The sequence below is a fragment of the Barbus barbus genome (assembly GCF_936440315.1).
Source record: "Barbus barbus genome assembly, chromosome: 38".
Classification (NCBI taxonomy): Eukaryota; Metazoa; Chordata; class Actinopteri; order Cypriniformes; family Cyprinidae; genus Barbus; species Barbus barbus.
This window is the reverse complement of record NC_136716.1, coordinates 3,707,894-3,730,361: the sequence shown is the minus strand read 5'-3', so window position 1 is coordinate 3,730,361 and position 22,468 is coordinate 3,707,894. Positions and strand designations below refer to the sequence as shown.

Here is a 22,468-nt window from a genome sequence, read left to right as displayed (position 1 = left end):
GCATGGCAGTAACCTTAAGCTAGACCGGCATGTTTGGCAGTATAAATATCCAGGTTCACACTGGCGCCCTGGCTCTGTTTACAATGAGCTTGTGACAGCCCTGTGTGAAGAGACAGATCCTGCCGATTGGATATTGATTCAACCCATGCTGTCCTTCGAAAAGTTGATGGACGCCTCTATTGTTGACTCACTGAAGTAATATGGTTGGTTTGACAGTTGTTTCTGAGGTTTCTGCTAATGGATTGTGGATTTTCAACCTGAACTTTTTCACCGAAAAAACTTTTTTCTTCTGTCAGCACTGAAAAGCCATTCTGAACGGTGGCCTAGTAGTGCACAACACAACAAAATCTCCACAACACAACAAAATTATCACAACACAACACATAGGACTAATTTCGTTGTGTTGTGATAATTTCGTTGTGTTGCGACTTGTTTCCGTTGTGTCAGGACTTGTTTCTGTTGTGTTGCGGCTTGTTACCATTTTGTATCAGCTTGCTTCCGTTGTGTTGTGACTAGTTTCTGTTGTGTTGCAGATTGTTTCCGTTGTGTTGTGCTAATTTCGTTGTGTTGCGACTTGTTTCCATTGTGTTGCAACTTGTTTCTGTTGTGTTGTGCTAATTTCGTTGTGTTGCAACTTGTTTCCGTTGTGTTAGCACTTGTTTCTGTTGTGTTGCACATTGTTTCCGTTGTGTTGTGCTAATTTTGTTGTGTTGAGACTTGTTTCCGTTGTGTTGCAACTTGTTTCCTTTGTGTTGCGGCTTGTTTCTGTTGTGTTGCGGCTTGTTTCTGTTGTGTTGCGGCTTGTTACCATTTTGTTTCGGCTTGCTTCCATTGTGTTGCAGCTTGTTTCCGTTGTGTTGCGACTAGTTTCCATTGTGTTGTAGCTTGTTTCCATTGTGTTGTGCTAATTTCATTGTGTTGTGACTTGTTTCCGTTTTGTTGTGCTTAGCTAATTTTGTTGTGTTGCGGCTTGTTTCTGTTGTGCTGTGGCGATTTTGTTATGTTGTGTGTTGATTTTGTTGTGTTGTGCACTACTGGGCCACCATAATTTTGGCACTAGGAATCAGAGCAAAACAATTAGTGCCAAGCAAAAGCATTTTGAACCACTTTTCTCTTGTGCGTCCACTAACTTATTCCCTTTTTTCCCTTTCTTTTTTTTCTTTCTTACCTTTATCCTCCGTCCTCGCCTCCCCCTTCAGTATCCTCATTTGGACTTGCGATGGACCAGCAGAACCACTTATTGAGTTCCTCGCCCAATAGCCACACAGCTCACTACAACTCTGGCGATACCATGGCAACCTCCCTTTCTGGAATGACCATCAACGATCATCACCATGGCAACCAATTCCATAAGGAGAATGGAATTGCGGTGGGGCTCGTGAGACCAGGGGACTGTCCAATGAAAGGTGAGCTCGCTTCTGTGGGAAAACAGGTTGGTTGTCACAGCCAGTCAAAATAAAAACACACACATACTGATTAACTGATTAGTCAGAACTATTAAACAAGCTCTGCAGTGTGAACAGGGTGTGTGTGTATTATGACAGCATTTACATGCAGTTAAAGGACAAGTTTAATTGTCTTTGAAGTAGGGCTGGGCGATATGAGCAAAAATTCATATCTCTGTATTTTTTGGCTGATTTGCGGTATACGGTATATATCTCTGTATTTTGTATTTGGATTAAACAAATGTAAGCATGGGAATGTAGGCATATATTATGTGCAAAAAAGTTTAAATCACATTACATTCTAACATTACAATCTAAAAACAAAAATAACCCTTTTAAAGCAGAAGTTAAATTTACTAAACTAAAAATGAAAATAATAAAAAAGCACAGACTAATTGAGTAAAAGGGCGATTTTGATTTCCCCATTACACATTACAGTTAGTGCTATCATACAAATACACTTAACTTGTAGGTTTAAAATTCTACATGTCACATTTATTGTCCAACTAGAAATATTTCAACAAAATGTATATTTTAGTTAGAGTCATTGCGCTCCTATTTCATTGCGCTCTGTCTGTTTGGCGCGCACGTTCTAAATTAAGTCTGAAGTTTGGAGAATCACAAAGCAAAAGCTCATGCACCTCTGACAGCAAAATGGAAATATTTCCATGGCTTTTTTAACATTTACAGATGGAGAATATACCTGTGAAATGTAAGTTATGCATTAAGCAAAACAGCACATCTCAAACTCATTTCAAATGAAGCTATAAACTATAGGCTACTATATCTTACCAGTTTTTTAAAGCCCTTCATATAAAGCTTGTCACAAGTTTAGAACAAATTGTATTATGCACTTTCTCTGCAGCAGTTCAGTCTGTGTCCTCCCTAGATATTTTTCAGATGCGCTCGTATCAAACTACTGTATATCGATATTAACGGTATTGCTTCATACCGTATTTCTTATAAAAACTCGATATACCGCCCAGCCCTACTTTGAAGGACATACTGGTATGGAATGTGATCTACACATTCAGCGTACACATTGCCTTGATAACTTTGAGAATTAAGCAGTAGATTTCTAGTTTTCATTATGCTTTGCATAGAACTCGATAAGAAGAATAAATGTTGAATTGGTATTTTATGTGTTTTTTAGTCAATGGAAAGACCTGTTATTGTGTAATGCTGATGTGTTTGAATGTTTGACATTTAAAGGGTTACTCCACCCCAAAATGAAAATTTTGTCATTAATCACTTACCCCCATGTCGTTCCAAACCTGTAAAAGCTTTGTTCGTCTTCGGAACACAATTTAAGATATTTTGGATTCCTCTGTGTTTCTCCGCGTCACCGTAACGCATTTTGGCGAATATCTGCTGAACGCAAACTGCATACGCTCTTTTGTGTCAGCTGCTATTTCCGTTCAAATCAAAGAGTAAATATACATAGAAAACGTATCCTTGTGTTACGGCTGTCACAGAAGAGCATATGCAGTTTGCGTTCAGCGGATATTCTCACGGAGAGACACGGAGGAGACGAATTGTTGAAAAAAAGTTATTTTTATTTTCTTTGCGCACAAAAAGTATTCTCGTCGCTTCATAAAATTCAGATTGAACCACTGATGGCAGATGGACTATCCTGATGATGTCTTTCATACTTTTCTGGGCCTTGACAGTGTTAATTACTTAGTATTAACAGTATTAACGGTTTTCATCCAAAATATCTTAAATTGTGTTCCGAAGACGAACAAAGCTTTTATGGGTTTGGAACAACATGGGGGTGAGTAATTAATGACACAATTTTCATTTTGGGGTGGATTAACCCAACAAAAGAGTTTCTGTTATGTTGAAAGTTTTATGGTTAACATTATGCTGAAAAGTAGTGCTTTCGTTTAAGTTGTGAAAGGCTATGTATGAGCTATATGAGCTCCTATATTTTATTTATTTTATTTTTTTTTTGCAAAAGTTAGCTTGTGATGTGTTAAGTTTAGGGGCAGGGCAGGGTTAGGTGTATGAATTTACCACCTCGTAAGTCATATGAATTCGTACGAGTGAGGTTATACGAATTCTTACAAATTAGCGACCTTGTCAAAAATGTACGAATTGCCGTGAGATCGGGCTGAAAGTTGTCATAACTCAAAAAGATTGATGCGTTGTTATTTTTCAGTGTTGGTGAGCCAAAATATTTGTTCTTAAGAGTGTATAAAAGATCCACAGCCAATAAGGATGAAATATTCATGAATAATATCTATTATCATGTAGTGCACACTATTAAATATTACAAGGGCAATGTTATGACTGGCAAATTCAGATATATCTTGGCTGCCAGGGGACGATATTATCAGTCAATGCTGTTCTGTATAATACACCAGAGAAAGATTTGCACACGTGCCTACTAAATAATGAGATTATATTAATGACTTCATTAGCACATGAATTCACTGTGATACGGCATACATACAGATGTGTTATCCCTCAGAGCATCAATTAGCATGACCGCTAACGTGTGTTTCCTTCCGTCATGAGCAAATTAAACGTATCAAAGACATTGCAGGGCGTATGATCTTTAAACATATTTTAGCGATGAATGTGGCCTCAGTGGCAGCAGCTTTTTGATACAGCCCTGTGTTTTAATTCCTTTACATAAACCACAAGGCTATGCTTGACTGGGCCCTCAATCCAGGCTTTGCAGCTGCTTCGCGCAGTAATCCAGGCATGTGGGTCACCCTCCTCTCAGGACGTTCTCTGGTACTAATTCAACGCCATCACACACCCTGCTTTCTTCTGCATGTGTGTGAGGTTTTGTGTGTGTATGTGTGTTTTATTTGCAGACCATTAGGCTTTTTGAAAAGCACACAGTAATGAAATTGGTTCTCAATTGGGTTACAGAAAATGCAAGGCAACAGTGTACAAAGGAAGGCATGCACAATCAATGGACATTGATTGAGTTTGAAACCCCCTCATTCACTGCTCCACCAAAAGTATAAACAGTTGTCTTATTCAGTAACTCAATCACAACAATGAAAATGGACTCATCTGGCATTCTTTACTGTGATTGCTTCAATCATTCGAGCATATAGTGTAATCAAAACTAGATTATAGTTTCTTAAAGCAATTGTTCAATCCCAAAATGAAAAATTGCTATACTCCCCTTCAGGCCATCCAAGATGTAGATGAGTTTGTTTCTTCATCAGAACAGATTTGGGGAAATTTAGCATTCCATCACTTGCTTGAGAGTCCAAACAGCTGATAAAAACATCAAAATAACCCACAAGTAAAAAAATAAAATTATCTGAATCAGGAGAGATATATGCACAGATCAAGCACCGTTTACAAGCCAACAAATATGTGGGTGGATTTTGATGTGAGAAGATAACAGGGGATGGACTTGGTCACTGCAGGAAGCATTATTATTGATTATGGGTATTTTTGCAGAAACAACAGTTAAAATGCATTAATGCTGGATTTGTTTTTTACAAACATGCAGCTGTTCACTTCACAGGATGTTAATTGTTGGACAGGAGTGGAGTGGGTACTTGTGGATTATTGTGATATTTTTATCAGCTGTTTGGACTCTCATTCTCAGGAATAAACTGAGATGATGACCTGAGGGTGGGTATATTTTCAGACAATATTTTTTTATTTTTGGGTGAACTATTCCTTTAAATTAATGATGTTGCAATATAGTCCTGGGAAAATCCAAACACAGTTTTCTAAATGTAGTCTCTTATTTAAAACCACAGCCAATCGCTGAACTCCAAGCATGTGTATGGAAGGAAGGAACAAACACAGTGGTGGGATTGACTGGCAGTCTTTTGTAAAGGTGCCAGTTTGCCACTGAGTCATCCGTTGTGTTGTATGTATTCACATGCCATAAATGGGACCATAACACTCTCTCTTTTTCCTCTGTGACCCCCTGCATTCTTTAGTGCGTGGCTTATATTTCCCTAGTTTACAGCCTTCACTAGTGCACAATTTCTCCCCTTTTGCTCTTCCTGTAATGCCACACACAAGGAGGAAACACTACTCAGAGCATCTGCCACCAATAAAAGGCAGATACTGCAATGGCACAGCAGAGAGTGAGTATGTTAGAGATATTAAAGCTAGTAGTGGTTCTAGAAGCACAGTATTAAACATTAGCTGCTTTCACACACGCAAAAGCTTAACATACCATTAAGATACCATTCACACATCCACATCAAAATACAGATAAACTAATGTAAATCATCAGAAATAGTTTTTAAATGCTGAGCCATTTTCTTCGTCTGTAAGAATGAGAAGGAATACTTCAGTTTCACTATATGGCAGTATGTTTTGACTTCCAAGTGACTGGTTTTGGGGGCTAAAACCCTAAATGACTCAACGTTCATGAGCAAGATGCTGAAAAACCAGTGAGATGTGGTGTCTATCTAGTGCTTGTTTACATAGAAAAACAATTAAAAGCATCGCAGTGGGAAAAAAACCAAGTGTTGTGTGTGAACCAGACTTAATTTTTAGCGCAGAGTAATTGCATCATTTCCATCAGAATGGCAATTTTACCAGCAAATTAATGTTTCATTCAGGAAATTTCTAGAACAAATTTACCAGTATTTCTCAAAAGGTCCTGTTCATAAATGATCTCTTAAGTGGTGATTTTCCAGAATGTATGTGTGAAACCCCCTTGTTTACATCTGGAAATGAACTATAATGTAAAAAAAAATGTACTGGTGTTTTTTAACTTGCTGACATATTTTGCTTGTTTTTATAGAATTCACATTATTGCACATTTAAAAAAACTTGAATAATAGTAAATTGTCATCAGAGCATTTCATGGATGTTTTCACCAGTGTCATCCTATTATGCAGTAATCAAATGGTCGTATACTCCATTATTGTGATCCATATGATCCCTTTGTCATCAGCTGTCATCTTGGATTTTTTTAGCAGTTAAATCCGTTTTGTGTAAAAATGTTTTAACTTTTAGAAATCTGCTTAATATCAAAATGGACGTACTTACGCATACTATATTGTGAAAAAATAATAGTATGATGACACCACCAAAAATGGAGTAGACTCAGTAAACAGTAACGTTCAGTAAAGCAGAATACCCCTAGTGTTGAGGAGGTGCATGTGATTCAGTGTTTAATGCAGTCTACGTTTTGAAGTTTTAACATTTATACCAGAAAAGCCCAAACCAGGGCCTGCAGGCCAGTGCTGATCCATGATGACCTTTAATTTGGCCCGCCATGCCAATGAATCATATCTTCATTTCTAATTCATTATTTTGTTCCACTTAAGAGTAGAGAATATACATGAATTTGATTGAAAATAAATGTTTACATTATGAAATAGTTGGGTATAATGCAGCTTTTACTTTTCTCTCAATCCAGTTTCATTTTTGACCCATAGTAAAAAGTTCTGCATCTGATTTATACTGTTTGAATGCCAGTTTTTGTTTTTGTAAACCTAAATGGGCTAAATTTAATAAGCAGTTACTTTCCAGCATTGCAGGTTGTTGCTTTTATGCCAGTTCATTCAGATGGCCTCTGTTTCTCCCCTTATATTTTATTTGACAGTACAATTTGCAGTGTGTTTTTAAATTTACTGGTGTCCTTACAACAACTAAATTAATAAAACGTTTCCCCTACCAAGTTCAGAGAGCCAGTTGCAGGGAAATCCTGTTGAGGTCGCATAGAGGTCACAGTACAGTGTGACTGATTGCTCCAGCTGTTTGACATTAATTTCTGGAAAAATTTTATACTTTAAACTAAAACAAAAAAATGTCTTGTTACCTGTGTAAACTTGTGTAAATGAATACAATGTCAAATGGAAAAACCTTAAGAGATTTTAAACATGTCTCTATGAATACTGATTGTCCCAAACAACTGATAACTCCACATTAGTAGTGCCTTATGTGTTTTTAACCACCATTCTCTCTCACAGAGGGGTTTTCAGAAGAACAGGTGGATGATGAGCACAGTAATGCTGAAGGCAAGTCCTCTGCTGAGGAGAAGCAATGTGGTATGCATTGCTGCACTTCTAATAAAGATGCTTTGAAATGCATTTTGTCTTCCCTTTTCCTTTAAGATTGCCCTTTTTTATTAAGCAAAAAGTTTTTTTTAAGCATTTATTTTTATTTATGTAATGGAATGCCTTTTCCTAACTATGCTTTGATAAATATACAGTTTCAAGACCAGGTTACCATCATTTCCGGTTGATTGCATATGTTTTTCACCTTTTTAATTCATTTTGTCATAGTGCTCGTGTGAGTTTACCATCCAGCTCTTTGCTTTCAGCAGAGCACTTTGGAACCCAACTAAAGTCTCACTGCAGCTGAGCTGTGAAGCTAAAGCTTTCATTTCTGGCTTGCTTTTTGACTTTAACAGCAGCTTCACTTTCACAAGTAAACCTGGATTTCCTTAGTAGCTTGGTGTGTAAACTGTTCAAATGACTGTTTTATAGAGAGCCCCCAGGATTCAAGACAGGAAGAGAAAGAAGATCAGTCCCAGCCTGTAGTGGAAATGGGGAGCGGTACGGATCTTCTGCTCCATCGACTGCTGCCTCTTTTGACTGACTTGCTTTGCTTGACTGCCCTGTTGTGCTTTAATATATGCGGATGCCTTTGTGCCCTACATCCTAATGCTTCTCATTTTCTACAGGTTTTTTTTTTTTTGCATATTTAAAGCCTGCAAGATGCATTTGCTTCTGTTTGAATAGGCCTACTGGTAACAAGAATGCCATCTTGGATGGAGTTTTTTTCAAATTGCCATTTCTTGCTTTGAAATCCTTTTTATGTTATGCTTACAATGGGGTGATTTGTAAAGTGTAAGGTAATATGCATGTCTGCAAGCACACAGTTTGATTTTGACATCACTGCTGAGGCATGCTGACAGGTTTCAGGCTTTTAAATCAAAATAAACTTGAGGGAGACTCCAGCGCCATTCTCAGTTTAGTTCCCATGTGATTAGTCACAAAGACCTCAGAGAGCTCAGCTGCCTTTGCCAGGGAAGGTGTGATGTTATGCCAAGTCTGGAATTAATGCTTTGTGCCAAATAGGATCTCAGCCAAAGCTCTTTCTCTCACAAGTCACATTGCTTTAACTGCAAGTATTTGTTGCTTTTGTGATTTCGAAATGAAGTGTAGTAAATTGATGGTGCGATTTCACGCTAGGTTATAGTGTTTATAGTCCATCTCTGCGGCTGAAATTGCCAGATAATATGCTATGTGATTCTCTAATGTTGTCTTTTATGTTTTTCTCTCTGTTTGCTACATATCTTGATCATTAATAAGCTGGAGGAATAGCGCCTGCAGGTAAAACAGAATTTTTTTTCTCTTTCAAATCTACCATATTAGTGTCATGCTTTGTAGAATAGCCATTATGCAACATGAATTATGATCTCGTAGATTTTTTCTTTTCTTTTTTAACAGTTTGTCTGGTAGTACTCCACCTCACTGATCTGTATCTTGTACTGATTATTTGGTTTTGTGAATTCACAGATATCGTATGTCCATTTTATTTTAATAATCAGGAGCAACTAGGTGCTTTTAAAGAGCAGACTCCACTCATTTTTCTCTTAAATATGTAGAAAAAAATAGTATAGAAGCATTCATTGGTTGTGCAAACACTGTCGCTGTGTTTATTTAGCCAGTGGTGGAAGTTTGGGGTGGAACTGTTTCAGTTTTAACCAACCAATGGCAGAAGGGAGGCATGTTTGTTTGTTAATTGCTACCCTTGTGAAAAAGAAGCACGCTTGAAAGTGCACTTGGTAGTGTACTTAAAAACCTGTTTTTAAAAACCTGTACTTATATAATAAGAATAAAAAAGTCCACTTTCACGACATTGACTATAAATACATTTTATAATTATTTCAAATTAAAAGTGTTAAAGTACATTTTACATTTTTGACATGCTTAAAAGTGATAACGCTTATTTTAATGTCTTGACTCATATTTAATTACAATAAAAAGTTGCGTTTCAGTTTAGTGCAATCTCAAATACATGACATGCGCCTATATTTTTGTAATCTTGAATGCTTGTCAGTAACCATATTTCAGAAATATTAGAAGTAATTATGAAATAATATTTAATTTAGTGGGTCAAGAAGAACTCTTGCATTTAATATATAAATTTAAACTAAATGCATTTTTATTTAATTGTAAATAATATAAAATAAACATTACATTACAAGTACATTCTTTTAATGGATATTATTTCCATAATGAATACTAAATAAAGAATTATGCTAAAGTGTACTTATTTTTCTCAAGGTTTATGGCACAAAAACAACATGCTTAATGTTTAAGTCAGATAAAAAAATTATAAAAAAAAAAACACTTTTCGCTCTTCAATTGTACCTATCAGCTCATATTTCTGTGTTCAGTGTGAAGTCCAGTTCCATCACTGCTGTTTTTTATGTTTTTATGCAAAGGCCAGCAAACCAGTTTATGTTTGTTATACCCGTTGTTTTTCCTCTACGGTTGTCACCACAAGTGTTTTTGTTCCCTCCTTGTCAAGTGACAGCTTCCTTGAGAAGAGTGATATAGATGTTGTCTTTGCTTTGTGTAAATCTTCTGACCACACTCTGTCCATGGTGAATGGGACGTGCATTAGTGATAGGCAAAAGCGGCATTGTTTCCAGCTTTAGCAGCAGGGTTTTCATCAGATGGTTATGATCAACACTCGGACTGGAGCCGTGTAGACCCCCAGAGAGTACTAGAGCAGGACGAAGACCTCCTCAGAAGCAGCTGGTCTGGACGACCGGTTCATTCCCATCATCGGCGGACAGCCGTCAGTCCAGACCATACCAGGAGCCTGTCTCTGGAGAATGAGCCACCTGCGACTTTCCTGGTCCGCAGCTCCGCCCTGGAAGACCTGACATCCGTCGGGGAGAGGACTGCAGATGTCAGGGCTCCTTACAGCGAGACCCTCCAGGAAGAGGAAGAGCTGTCTTTTAACGGCAACGAGAGCCATGTTGACGAAGAAACGCTTCCGGCGTGGGCCAGCAGGGCTCAGATGACTCTCGCTGGATATGCACCTTCTGAAACCAAAGAACATAGTGTTTCTAAAACTCTACCTCATGAACACATTCAAGCAACGGGAAAAGTGCAGGAGAAAGCCGATGCTACGTTATCAGCGGTTGATCGCAGCGTTATCGCCAGCGCCGAAGATGCTGGAAAGACAGAAGCCACTCCTCCCTCTACAAGCACAATTGGTTCTCCAAAAGGTGTCCACGTCTCCCCGGCAAGAAAATCCATGGTGCCGGTGGCTCAGTTCAAAGGTCTGTGCAGATAAGCTCACAGAATCCCAGTGCAGTGTCTCTTCCTTGGTTTGCCTCCACCTATGTTTTACAGAGCCGCTTAGCTATGCACCACTTTCTGTCTATAACGAACATCCTCCAAAACGAACGGCGTGCTGAGGAGAACGATCTGTTGTCCTGCAATTGTTTGCTAAACGTCGTCCTTTTTTTGGGCACTCAGCCTCACTCTGTCATTCTTTTGTTCCCTCCGGTGGTCTTGTAGCCTGTTTTGCGCCGACTGATGAAATCCATGTTTGCTGGCCGTGTTTCAATGAGTTCAGTTTGGCATGTCTGTGTGCATGAACGTGTTGCTTGCATGCGTTCATAACACCATCTGGTGCAGCGCTGCTTTAACAGATCCCCTCACTTTCATTTACAAGCTTACGTTTCTCAAATGTTTCTTAAAAACAATAGAATTACGTGAGATGAAGTTAAAATTCGCAAATTGAAGAAAATGAGCGAAAGGATCAGGAATAAGTGTAGCAAACTGTAGTCAATTTAGCAAAGGTATTCCGGGCCTGCACTCTTAAAAATAAAGTTTCCAAAATGGTTTTTTTCCGCAGCGATGCCATAGAACTGTTTTTGGTTCTCCAAAGAGCCTTTCGGTCAACAGTTCTAAAAAGAACCACTTTTTCTTACTGTGAAGAACATTTTAAAATATAAAGAACCTTTAAATGAATTCCATTCATTTTCAAGGTTCTTGATGGAACTGTATAAAGAACCTTTATTTTTAAAAGTGTACGGAGGAAGAATTATAAAGAAGCATGTATGCATTGCCGTAGACATCTTATTTAGGCTTTCTAATTCTAAAGTAACATTATTTATACCCTTCATGGAAAAGGCAATATAAAAATGCATTACGATGAACTTTTAAATCCAAGATGGCTGGCCAGGTGAGAGAAATGTTGATTATAAAAAAAAAAAAACATTTCTTAGAATTTTGGAAAATAGTTGTAGATCATTTGAAACATACTATTTTATCCAGTAACTGTATGTGCTATGTATTGTGTCACCTTATTAGCAACATGTTAGCATCAAACCGCATTGAAATCATTGTGAGTTGAGTCTTTAGTGTTATAGACTAGTCCCTTGTGAGGTTTAGTAGTGATTTAGTAACGGTTAGGCAGCTCAGTAGGTTTAACAACACATTTATTCACATGCTATTTCCGATATACTGATTGTATTCATATTGGTGCATTTTTTGGTTCTTCACAGCTCAGTCCAAGACCAATGGTGATGCTGAGAAGAGGGTGAGTGCTAATAGCTGTTTGGCATAATCTTTCTGTTCTCTTCCACTTTCATTATAGTATTTTCTGCCTTTTATTTTGCTTTCTGTCGCTATTTGTACTCCATGGAGTTTTCATCTACTGTTTTGCTCTTTATATAAAGACCCCTAAAAACAGTAAAGTCAGACCCTCCTCCCATAAAACACCTTCCTCCATCCCAAAAAAGACCTGCTCTAGTAGATCTCCCTCAGTGTCTTCCATCAGTTCTGGGCCCAAAGAATCCAGGCTAAGAGTGAGTACAGCTGCTGGTGTCGGACCCCATGTCCTGTAGCTTCTGTGGAGAGTGCTTTAACTTTGCGCCTCTTTTACTGGCCGTCTGTGCACTGTCTGGTGTGATTAATGGCAACTTCTTCTCTCCTCCAACTAACTGACCAACATCTCATTCACACATCTTTGATGTTAATTTTGGTTTAGGATGCAGCATCAGCACTGACGGCTGAAATAGTCAGCGTGTTTGTAGATTGGTTGAACTGCATAACTTCCGCTGCAGCTATGCTATCATGCTTCAAGTGGATGGGTTCATAATTATTGAATGTGCTTTCAAAAAACTGTATGTTGGAGCAGACAAACATGCTATTAGGCCAATCATTAATTTTCCTTTTTTTTTATTTTATTTTTTATGAATGCTTCTTAAAATATGAGTGCTTTTGTCCAGTAATTTTCAACAGTGGGTGTACATGTATTGCTAGAGAATCTTCATTTTGAAATGCTAACAATGTCATTTAGTGAAAATGACATACTGTGCTGGAAAGATTTTTGTAATAAAAATAGCAAAACTCTTTGTCTTAAGGCAAATATAACATTTGTGTCTTTAAATAGTATTTTTACAGCTTTTGCATAATTTGTGAAAATTACAGCTTGATTGAAATGTATTGTCACAAGTGATGGTTATCTCTTTTTTTTAACTTATTTCAAGCTCTTTCAAGTTTTCTTGGTAAACTGAATTTACACAAAATTGTTGGTTATGTCACATTATTTTTACGCAATAAATATTGAAATAGTTCATATTTAATTCACTGTATTTATGTTATCATAGTTTTCTAAATATTATTAGTATTTTAATTATTTTCACAGATCTTAGTCAAGGGTATAACAATAAAATTGAGCTCTAATAGAGATTTGAAAAGTAGAAAAAATGTTGATCATGGTATAATAAGTTCAACTTGTTAGTGACCTTGAATTAAAAAAATAAATATATATGTTTTATGAAAGTTTTAATTGTAAACCAACCCCTGTGACAAAAAAAAAAAAAACCCTTAGCAGTTGTTTTGTTATCTATAATTTCATATAATATTAAATATAATATATAATTATTAATGTATTTCTGTTTCTTTCTCTCTCTATATTTCTGTGTATCTCTAGGCTCCTAGTAGCAGTAGACCTCATGCTGCCGGTACAAAGATTCCTGCCATGACTGCGGCTGCCAAAAATGGAAAAGGTAATCGAGTTTCTTTCACAAAGGAGTTTTTAGGAATGAATCTTGTATATATTTTTGGAGAATGGAAGATTTGATTATGAGATTACTGCCATGTACATAACCTTATACTGTTTCCCAGACTCTCCTAAGACCCCGGAGACCAGCGGGCACAGCAGCCCCGGCACTCCCAAATCCCCTGCCAGCAAGGCTGCGGGTGGCAGGCCTCCAAGCACAGGAAATGAAATCAAGAAGGTCGCGGTGATTCGCTCGACCCCTAAATCTCCGAAGAACCGCTCACCCACATCACTGTCGGCCGCCGCCCCCCTCCCTGATCTGAAGAACGTACGATCCAAAGTCGGCTCCACTGACAACTTGAAGTACCAGCCTGGAGGCGGCCAGGTAATTCATCTTGAATTGATTCACTTGAATGTTCTGTTTGCAGTTACGCTTGAGAAACAGTTAAAATAACATTTTTATGTTGAAGTATGTGGAACATTTTTGCAGTTTAAAAAAAATATAAAATTTATAAAAAAGAAAAGGAAACCTAAACACTTAAATGGCAACAACTTAAGTTTTGACGTATAATCGTATTGGCTGTGCAAGTAATTTCACCTGAAATGAATTCGCTAAAATTTGCTTTTAAGTCGACTCTTGCTATGTTCTTCCTTTCACAGGTACAAATTCTTGATCAGAAGGTGGATTTCAGTAATGTTCACTCCAAGTGTGGCTCCAAAGCCAACCTCAAGCATACGCCAGGAGGTGGAAATGTGAGTATTTGTCATCTCGACATTATCAGTAAACTGTCACTGTTTGCCAAATATTAGCTAAGAATTATACTTTACAGTGAGAATTGACAAATATATTATCTCTAGGTATTATAATGGTTACATTTCCCAAGAATGGTAACTATCCAGTTGTGCAAACAAACAAAAATAAATGCCGTTCCAAGTCTATTTTGGGAAAGCACTTTATAATGTCTTTATGCTTCACGAGAATCAGGGAACCATTTCAGCATTTTTGTTCATTGAAAACTTCCGAACATTTGCTTTAAACAGGTACAAGTTTTTGATCAGAAATCGGACGTTAGTAATGTCCCTTCTAAGTGTGGCTCAAAAACAATATTAAACACACTCCTGGAGGTGGCAATGTAAGTTACGTTGGGGTAAAACATTATCCAGACCCGGTTCACTCCTAAATTCACCATTATCCTTTCATTCCTTACTACTGATAGATGGAAGACTAATCAAACTCCCAGCCATCCCGTATTGACTTGAGATGTTCCTCAGATGCTCCTTGTGAAGTTAAAATTACTGTATGACTTCAGATGTTATAAGTAAAAGTACTTTTTAGGTTCTATCAGAAGGTTTCTGGTTTGGCTTCACCCAAGAAAGGTAACTCTTCTTTTCCTTGATCTCTGCACTCTTTCAGGTAAAAATTCTCGATCAGAAGGTGGACTTCGGTAATGCCCAGTCAAAGTGTGGCTCCAAGGACAATTTGAAACATGTACCGGGAGGTGGCAATGTGAGTAACTATGGGATGAACTCAACACCCTTTGTCTTGGTTCTTCCTGAAGTTATGACCATTTGTGCAAACCTTGAAAAAAGTGAACGCTCTCATTCAATGTAGTAATTTAAAATTGATATTGTATTGTAAAAGAGGGTCTTAACAATTCAATTGTTGAACATTGAAACCTAAGTCAAGAGACTTAGCTATTTTAGTGAATTGATGTTTGGGCTGTATCGGTCACATACTCTTGGCTCTTTCTCACTGGTAGTTCTTTTTGTCTCTAAGATAACTAGAAAGGTAACTCCTGCTCTTCCCAACTTCATTTTCCAGGTAAAAATACTGAATCAGAAGTTGGACTTTAGTAATGTCCAGTCAAAATATGGCTCTAAAGACGATATCAAACATGCACCAGGAGGGGTTGAACTCAACACTTTTAGTTTTGGTTCTTCCTGAAGTTATGACCATTTGTGCAAACCTTGGGATTAGCAATTTGGACACCCCGTTCCATCTACCCTCTCAAAGTCACAAACACCTGCACTTCCATGGTCTAAAAAGCCTTTCCTAAACCTTTCCTCTGGGTTCCTCTCTGGTCCCAAGCTAAAAAATACAGATAACTCCTTCTCTTCCCCAAACTGTGCACTCTTTCAGGTTCAAATTCTCGATCAGAAGTTGGACATAAGTAGCGTGCAGTCTAGGTGTGGTTCCAAAGATAATATCAAACATGTACCCGGAGGTGGAAAAGTGAGTACACAGGGGTCCGTTTGTTGGTGTTTAACCAAAAATCATACTAAAGAGACTAATAGTAGGAATGCACCAATATTACAATTGTGACTGATACTAATAATCCAATTTGCCCAATAACCGATAAATCGCTTTTGTCTAAATGCATAAAATATAAAATCAGTGCTTTTAAATGCTAAAAGTGAATTTTGGCATCACAACATCATAATGTACAATATGAAAGATGGATATATTCGTTTTGAGATTTGTTTAATATTACATTTAACAGTGTTGTTTATTAAAACATTAGTGCTTTTAAAGATTACATTTATCTAAATCACTTCTTCTAAATGTTGAAATATGGCAAAGGAGCCTTCACAATTAAATGGGTGTATTGCGTATTGTGTTTTATATTAATGCAGGTTAAATACTGAATGGTTTCTTAGCTTAGGACTTTATGATCACTCTAAATCTCGTAAATACTGTGTTTTGTGGTGGTTTATTGACTTGTTTCACCTCAATCTGCATTTTCTGGGGAAGTCGTGGCCTAATGGTTAGAGAGTCGGACTCGTAATCGAAAGGTTGCGAGTTCGAGCCCCCGGCCGGCAGGAATTGTAGGTGGGGGGAGGGAATGTCCAGCGCTCTCTCCACCCTCAATACCACGACTGAGGTGCCCTTGAGCAAGGCACCGAACCCCCAACTGCTCCCCGGGCGCCGCAGCATGGCTGCCCACTGCTCCGGGTGTGTGTTCACGGTGTGTGTGTGTGTGTGTGTGTGTGTGTGGATTTGTTCACTACTCACTGCTGTGTGTGTGCACTTGGATGGGTTAAAGGCAGAGCACCAATTTCGAGTATGGGTCACCATACTTGACAATACGTCACGACTTCTGTTGGCTTTTCGCAAAACCTCCTAAAACTGTGACATTAATTCATTGTGAATCTTTATATGTTTAAGCGTTTACACGGAAGAACATACTTGCTGTTTTGTGGCATTGACATTCAGAGCAATTACACTGCACTCAAAACAGAAAGCTCCCATACTTCAATTTTCTATATAATTATAAGACTGATTTTGACTTTGAGGAAAGCCTGTCTCCTTAAAAAAACAGATGACCAGACCACCACTCAAATCCAAACCCTTAATGCCTGTCATTAAGGACAGTCAGTGCACTCATTAAAAGTGCCAGCGACTGATCCATAGAGATCCTTATGCACTCAAGATGAGTTGCTCTCGTCTTCTGTTGAAGGACATCAGCTCTTTAGCACAGAGGGGTCTTGCTGTAGCGCTCTGGTCAGTCGAGTGCTGCTTTGTGGTGAGCAGTTGGCTAGAGCTGAGAGCTGACCTCACCCTGAAGACACTGAGGCCTTTTAATACAGAAAAAACAACAGCTGTGGCTATGAGGTCATTGCTTCTATTTTTGGGAGCAAGGATGGTACACAATAGTACCGTTCTCATATTGTCTCCTCAATCTATGGTCTAAAATCCAAACTAGTTTAGTAGACGATGATGACCATATAAAATAATGAAGGGGTTGTGGCTCATCATCATTTGGGGTTAGATTACATCTCTATTAATACAAATTGGTTTTAAAAATTATATTCTCAGAGATGACTAAACCACCAAGAGGGTGTTTTGTGTTCGGGGGACTCAACAGTTTACTGACTAGTTGTACTTTTGCAATGAATTGAATTTGATCAAGTTTCTTTGGTCACACTTTAATTTGGGGGCCAATTCTCATGCTAACTACACTCTGGGTTAAATACAACCCAGCACTGGGTAAAATATGGACAAACCCAGTGATTGGGTTATTTAGATCCAGTGGTTGGGTTACTGCCCAGAAAGTTGGGTTAAACATTTAACCCAACTGTTGGTTGAAAACAACCCAGCATGTGTTCTGTCCGATATTTACCCAGCACTTGTTTGTATTTAACCCAGCATTTTTTAGAGTGTAACTATTAACTATGACTTTTGCCTTAGGTAGTTAGTACTCTTAGGTAGTTAAATTTAGGTTTGGGGTAGGATTAAGGGTTCTAATATGTGCTCATGCACAATAAGGCATTAATATGTGCTTTATATCAGTACTAATAAACAGCCAATATGCTAGTAATATGCATGCTAATAAACAACTATTTAATACTGAGAATTTGTCCCTAATCAAAAGTGTTTGTTTTTTCTCTTTCTTGCGAAAGTGTGTTTAAACAGAATCTTATATAATTACCTGGAAGAATAATAAAAAACCTGTTTTTTGTTCCGAAAAGGTCCAAATCCTCCACAAAAAGATTGATCTGACCAATGTGCAGTCAAAGTGCGGATCGAAAGACAACATTCGCCACAGACCAGGTAAATCATGCACCTTGGATTTCAGATGCCAAACGCAAGCACAGCTCAAACCTTGGACTTGATTTACTTAGAGTTTTGAATGCATGTAAATAATTATGCATTTAATTTAGTTAAATCATGAGAAATTTTACCTGCCTTTTCAAGGTGGAGGAAACATTGAGATCAGGTCTGAGAAGCTTGAATTCAAGGCTCAGTCAAAGGTCGGATCTATGGACAACATTAAACACATGCCTGGAGGAGGCAGCAGGAGGGTAAGACGACATGTCCTCTGCTGATAGGATATGATACTCCAATTATTCACTCTCCACCCTAAAGTTCAATAAGAGCATTCATAAATCCTTATCATTTTACAACCATGCCTGTGTAAATCTGTCTCAGGTGATCTCTGGGTTTGAATAATTTGGTTCTTTAGACGATCAGGTTTAAATAAATCCCCTAAACTAATTGAACTTCTTTGAAATCTCTTCTCATTGTCCTTTCTTTGGATTCCGTGAGCTTCAGAATGAGTGTGTTGCTTGGAAATTAGACGGGGATTTAAAATATATAAGCATTACATACTTCATCTTTAATTTGAATATTTATTTAGTTTTGTGTTACCATCATTTCCCTTTTCGTTGAACCCATATCATTTTGTGTTTCCTTCTGTTTTGGTTGACCGTTCATTTCACCACCCATTGGCCACCCTGGGGTGCGTTTCTAGAGAGAGAAGGGGAGAGGGGCAGATGAGGGCTTCCTCACCCCAGACCCCTCTGATACCCCCACCCTCTCATCTGCCAGTATGTCCCCAGAGCCCATCCTCCTCAGCAACCCGCAGATAAAGATTGAGGACTCCAGTAAGTATTCAAAGAGGGGGAGATATCCACATCAAACCTATCTAGCACTTTACTGTCATATATTTGGAGACACTACAGGTGAATACGGTAAAACTATTGTTTTAACTAATAGATATCACCATACTTTACCCAGTTGATTAATGACAGTACATTAAGACATTAAGTTGTTTTCTGAAATTATGTTTAAATTTTCTGTTTGTAGAATAAAATGTTAAATATATATTAGATGAATACTATATCAACAAACCCTTTTGTAAAAGCTAGCTAGATAGATGGGAGTAAACCTGTAAAGTCTGATGCAAGTGCTACTGCATTGGAGATTTCTGGCTCAACGCATGACAATTTTTTTTTGAGAGAACAGACTTTAAAGATACGTATTATAAATTAAAATCTGCAAGTGTAATAAAATAAGCATGTAAAAGCAAAATAGGCCAAATTCTCAAAATTAAACAGTGTATGAAAAAAATGGAGCCTGTAGTGTCTTGCCTTAAAAAAAAAAAAAAAAACTATATCAAATGAATAAATGCCAACAATCATTTGATAAATCCATTTGCAAATAACAAATCAATTAATAAATGAATGTGTAAATTGCCAGATGATCAATGATAAATTACAATAATTGTAAGCTTGCACAAGTATCTTGTGAAATGCATCTTGGGTGCCATCTTCTGGCACAGAGTGATGTGAAAGCATCATTAGAAAAGTGCAACTGACAAAAATAAGAAATATCAACTTATTATTTTCTTCTGCTCCTTTGTCCCTTTTAATGCCATTTTACACCTTTTTTTATTGTTAATGAATTTTTTAATTCATTGATCATTTAAGCATATTATTATTCAGCATTTTGAGGGTACTCAACAAAAATTCTGCCTCTTAAATCAAATATGCTAGTTTTAGAAACTCAAATACTCCTTGGAAATAGTGTAGCACCATTACATTAGAAATTCAGTCCAGAATTAGGTTTTAATCTCCATCCAATAATCCCAGGCCTGCTCTGAGCCAACATAAACCAATGCTGGATGCTCTTCATTTCACCCTCGAGTTTTCATTTGCGGTCATTAGTTCATATATACTTCCTTTTCCCAGATTGAGTCGCACAAACTGATGTTCCGTGAGCAGGCCAAAGCGCGAACCGACCATGGCGCAGAAATCGTGTCTCTAGAGGAGTCGCCACACGGCCTGAGCACCGTCTCCTCTTCTGGCAGCATCAACATGGCAGACCCACCGCAGCTTTCCACCCTCGCTGACCAGGTGTCCGCATCGCTGGCCAAGCAGGGCTTGTGATTGGACCATACGGCCCCCAAACCCCATCCCCGCCCATTCTCTTCCACATACCTGATGGTATTCTAACCTCTCTCTAAAAGTCATTTTGTGGCCCGGAAAACAACGCCAAGTAACTTTTGGCAGTCACTGTTCGATTTTGTAATACTTAAGATTTGTTATAGGCTAATGAAGCTGTTTGAACTATGAATTATGAATTTGCCTCATCCTTCGCTTTAAGGCAGTGCCCATGAAATTTTTAACAATTGGAAATTTCCCTCAACCGCCCTCCATTGACTATATTTATTAGCTCAAAATTACGTTCATGCATTTGTATGGCTTTTGTTGACCGTTATATATTTCCTTGGTTACTGCTGGATTTAGGCCAGCTCATACAGAACCCATTTTTACTTTCAGAGAGGATTGTTCTCATTTTAAATCAGGCTAAAATTAGATTGAGATTATGAACAAATCGCTTAGCAGTGCTTAGAATGGAAATTAGAGCATGGTATCTTCACTTTGAGAAAGAAACTTAAAGCCCCACAAAATGATTTGCAAGGCTTTTGGGAAGAAAAACAGGTGCATTACAGCTTTGTGTAGTTCTTTTCAATCTCTCGTATGTGCTGTTGATCAGAGATTATATACTTCACGTCTAAAATGATCATGAGATTCAGAGTGCTTCATAAGGAAACGTCTCCTCCAGTATTATTCTGTGGATGAATATGGGATGTTTATGAAATGAAAACACTTTTTTTGTGTGCCTACTGGCAGTCTTAAATTATCGGTTTCAATCATGTCAGTGCTTCATTGAAAATGCCTCCCTTTTTTTGTTTGCTTGTTGCAACTAACTTGGCAACTAACAGAACATTTAATTTATATTTTTTAAAATAAACATAAAATTGTAGCCATGTGTTTTAACCAAGATGGACATGTCTGCTGTTTTGGACAGTTTGATTGGTAACATTTTACAATGAGGTTCAGGTTGTTGGCATTAGGTATCATAAAATAACAACGAACTATACTTTTACAGCATTTATTAATCTCTATAAATGTTCATTTCTACATATATTAATGCATTTTACCATTTATTTACTAACAATGAACCATAGGAAAGAAGTTTGAAAAAATGTCTCGTTTGATTCAAAATGCATTGACTGACGTTATTGTACAGTGTTATTGTTTTATTAATAACAGGTTGCATGTGAGAAATCTGAACGTTATTTGAAATATCTTGTGGAAAAACAACCTATGCACCTGTAAACGTCCTCCGTAATACTGCCAACAGTTCCTCTCATTTCTCTCGCTGAGAAATCATTTATGAGATGAATTGCCAAACTGTTCTTCACGCACGCACTGTATTGTAAATTTTCTGGCGACGTTAACAATATCAAGTATTGTATTCTTCACGGAAAGCATCACTCGAGCACAAGCATGCCGTTCAACTTGGATCTGTCACATGTGACCACATCACCCGCTTCCACTTTATAGCTGTAAAATGTCAAGGTCTTGTTTTACTGAACGATGATGTAATGGCCTCAGCCAATCATATGGCTTAAATTCTCTCCTCTGCATCGCAGAATGTTTAATGAGCTTCGAACCACTCCACATGATCTTTGCTCCTTGCATGCATTTCATGTAAGCAGCCCGAGATACTGCGTTGCCTCTTACACGCCTACTTGCGTATATCCCATAATTGCTGATGTGCTTATTAGGAATCTATGTAGATAGTAGTGGAAAAGAGCACTACTCAGACGGCGACCCCTGTTTCTTTGTGTTGGAGATGGAGCCGTGTAACTACCATTAGATATTTAATGTATGTTTATTGTATGTTTATGACTGTATGTTTATATAAGGACTTGAAGAGACTTAAAAAAAAAAAAGCAGAGAAGTTCAGAAACCATGCTTGCAACATTTTAATCTGCATGCTGAGTTTTTACATGAATTGGCAATAGGTTTCTGAACGTTTTCTGAGTAGGGTGATTTTGAGAAGGTCGGGAGAGCTCGGATGTGCTGTTTGTTACGGTTTAGATGTTGTGGTGAGAGGGAAGTGAGTGTTCAGCGGACAGGACGAGGGAAAGTCAGTCGGTCCTTTGGTTTAAATGTCTCTCTATAGCACACCTTCGACATGGTTCTGGGTGCAGTTTTTCCTGTTGACATCGACTCCATACACCATTTTTGCAGTTGTAAATTTTAGCTTGGGAACTGTGGTTGTCAATATTGTTCGTGTGTTTTATTAATAACTGGTTTTCAATGATTCTTGTTGATGTACATGTGAATTTGGAAATAAAGGATACTAAGCAAATGTCCTGATACTTTTTTTTTAATGACTTAACTTAAAAGGATAGTTCACCAAAAAAAAAACTAATTCTGTCATTGACACCCTCAATTTTCAA

The 22,468-nt window shown here is 37.8% G+C and overlaps 1 protein-coding gene across 1 annotated transcript in view; it reads left to right on the top strand.

The window, feature by feature from the left end:
* LOC306857314 (uncharacterized protein) overlaps window positions 1–22,374 on the top strand; it is a 31,187-nt gene extending 8,813 nt beyond the window's left edge. Inside the window, exons 2-15 of the mRNA XM_079397208.1 lie at window positions 1,200–1,406; window positions 5,369–5,518; window positions 7,361–7,438; window positions 7,880–7,948; window positions 8,708–8,728; window positions 11,929–11,963; window positions 13,362–13,437; window positions 13,556–13,815; window positions 14,091–14,183; window positions 15,571–15,663; window positions 17,901–17,982; window positions 18,127–18,233; window positions 18,683–18,815; window positions 19,902–22,374. Coding sequence (XP_079253334.1) covers window positions 1,220–1,406; window positions 5,369–5,518; window positions 7,361–7,438; window positions 7,880–7,948; window positions 8,708–8,728; window positions 11,929–11,963; window positions 13,362–13,437; window positions 13,556–13,815; window positions 14,091–14,183; window positions 15,571–15,663; window positions 17,901–17,982; window positions 18,127–18,233; window positions 18,683–18,815; window positions 19,902–19,906 — 1,389 coding nt within the window. The 5' untranslated portion in view covers window positions 1,200–1,219 and the 3' untranslated portion in view covers window positions 19,907–22,374. The remainder of the gene's footprint in view (window positions 1–1,199; window positions 1,407–5,368; window positions 5,519–7,360; window positions 7,439–7,879; window positions 7,949–8,707; window positions 8,729–11,928; window positions 11,964–13,361; window positions 13,438–13,555; window positions 13,816–14,090; window positions 14,184–15,570; window positions 15,664–17,900; window positions 17,983–18,126; window positions 18,234–18,682; window positions 18,816–19,901) is intronic.
* Window positions 22,375–22,468: the final 94 nt, after the last annotated feature.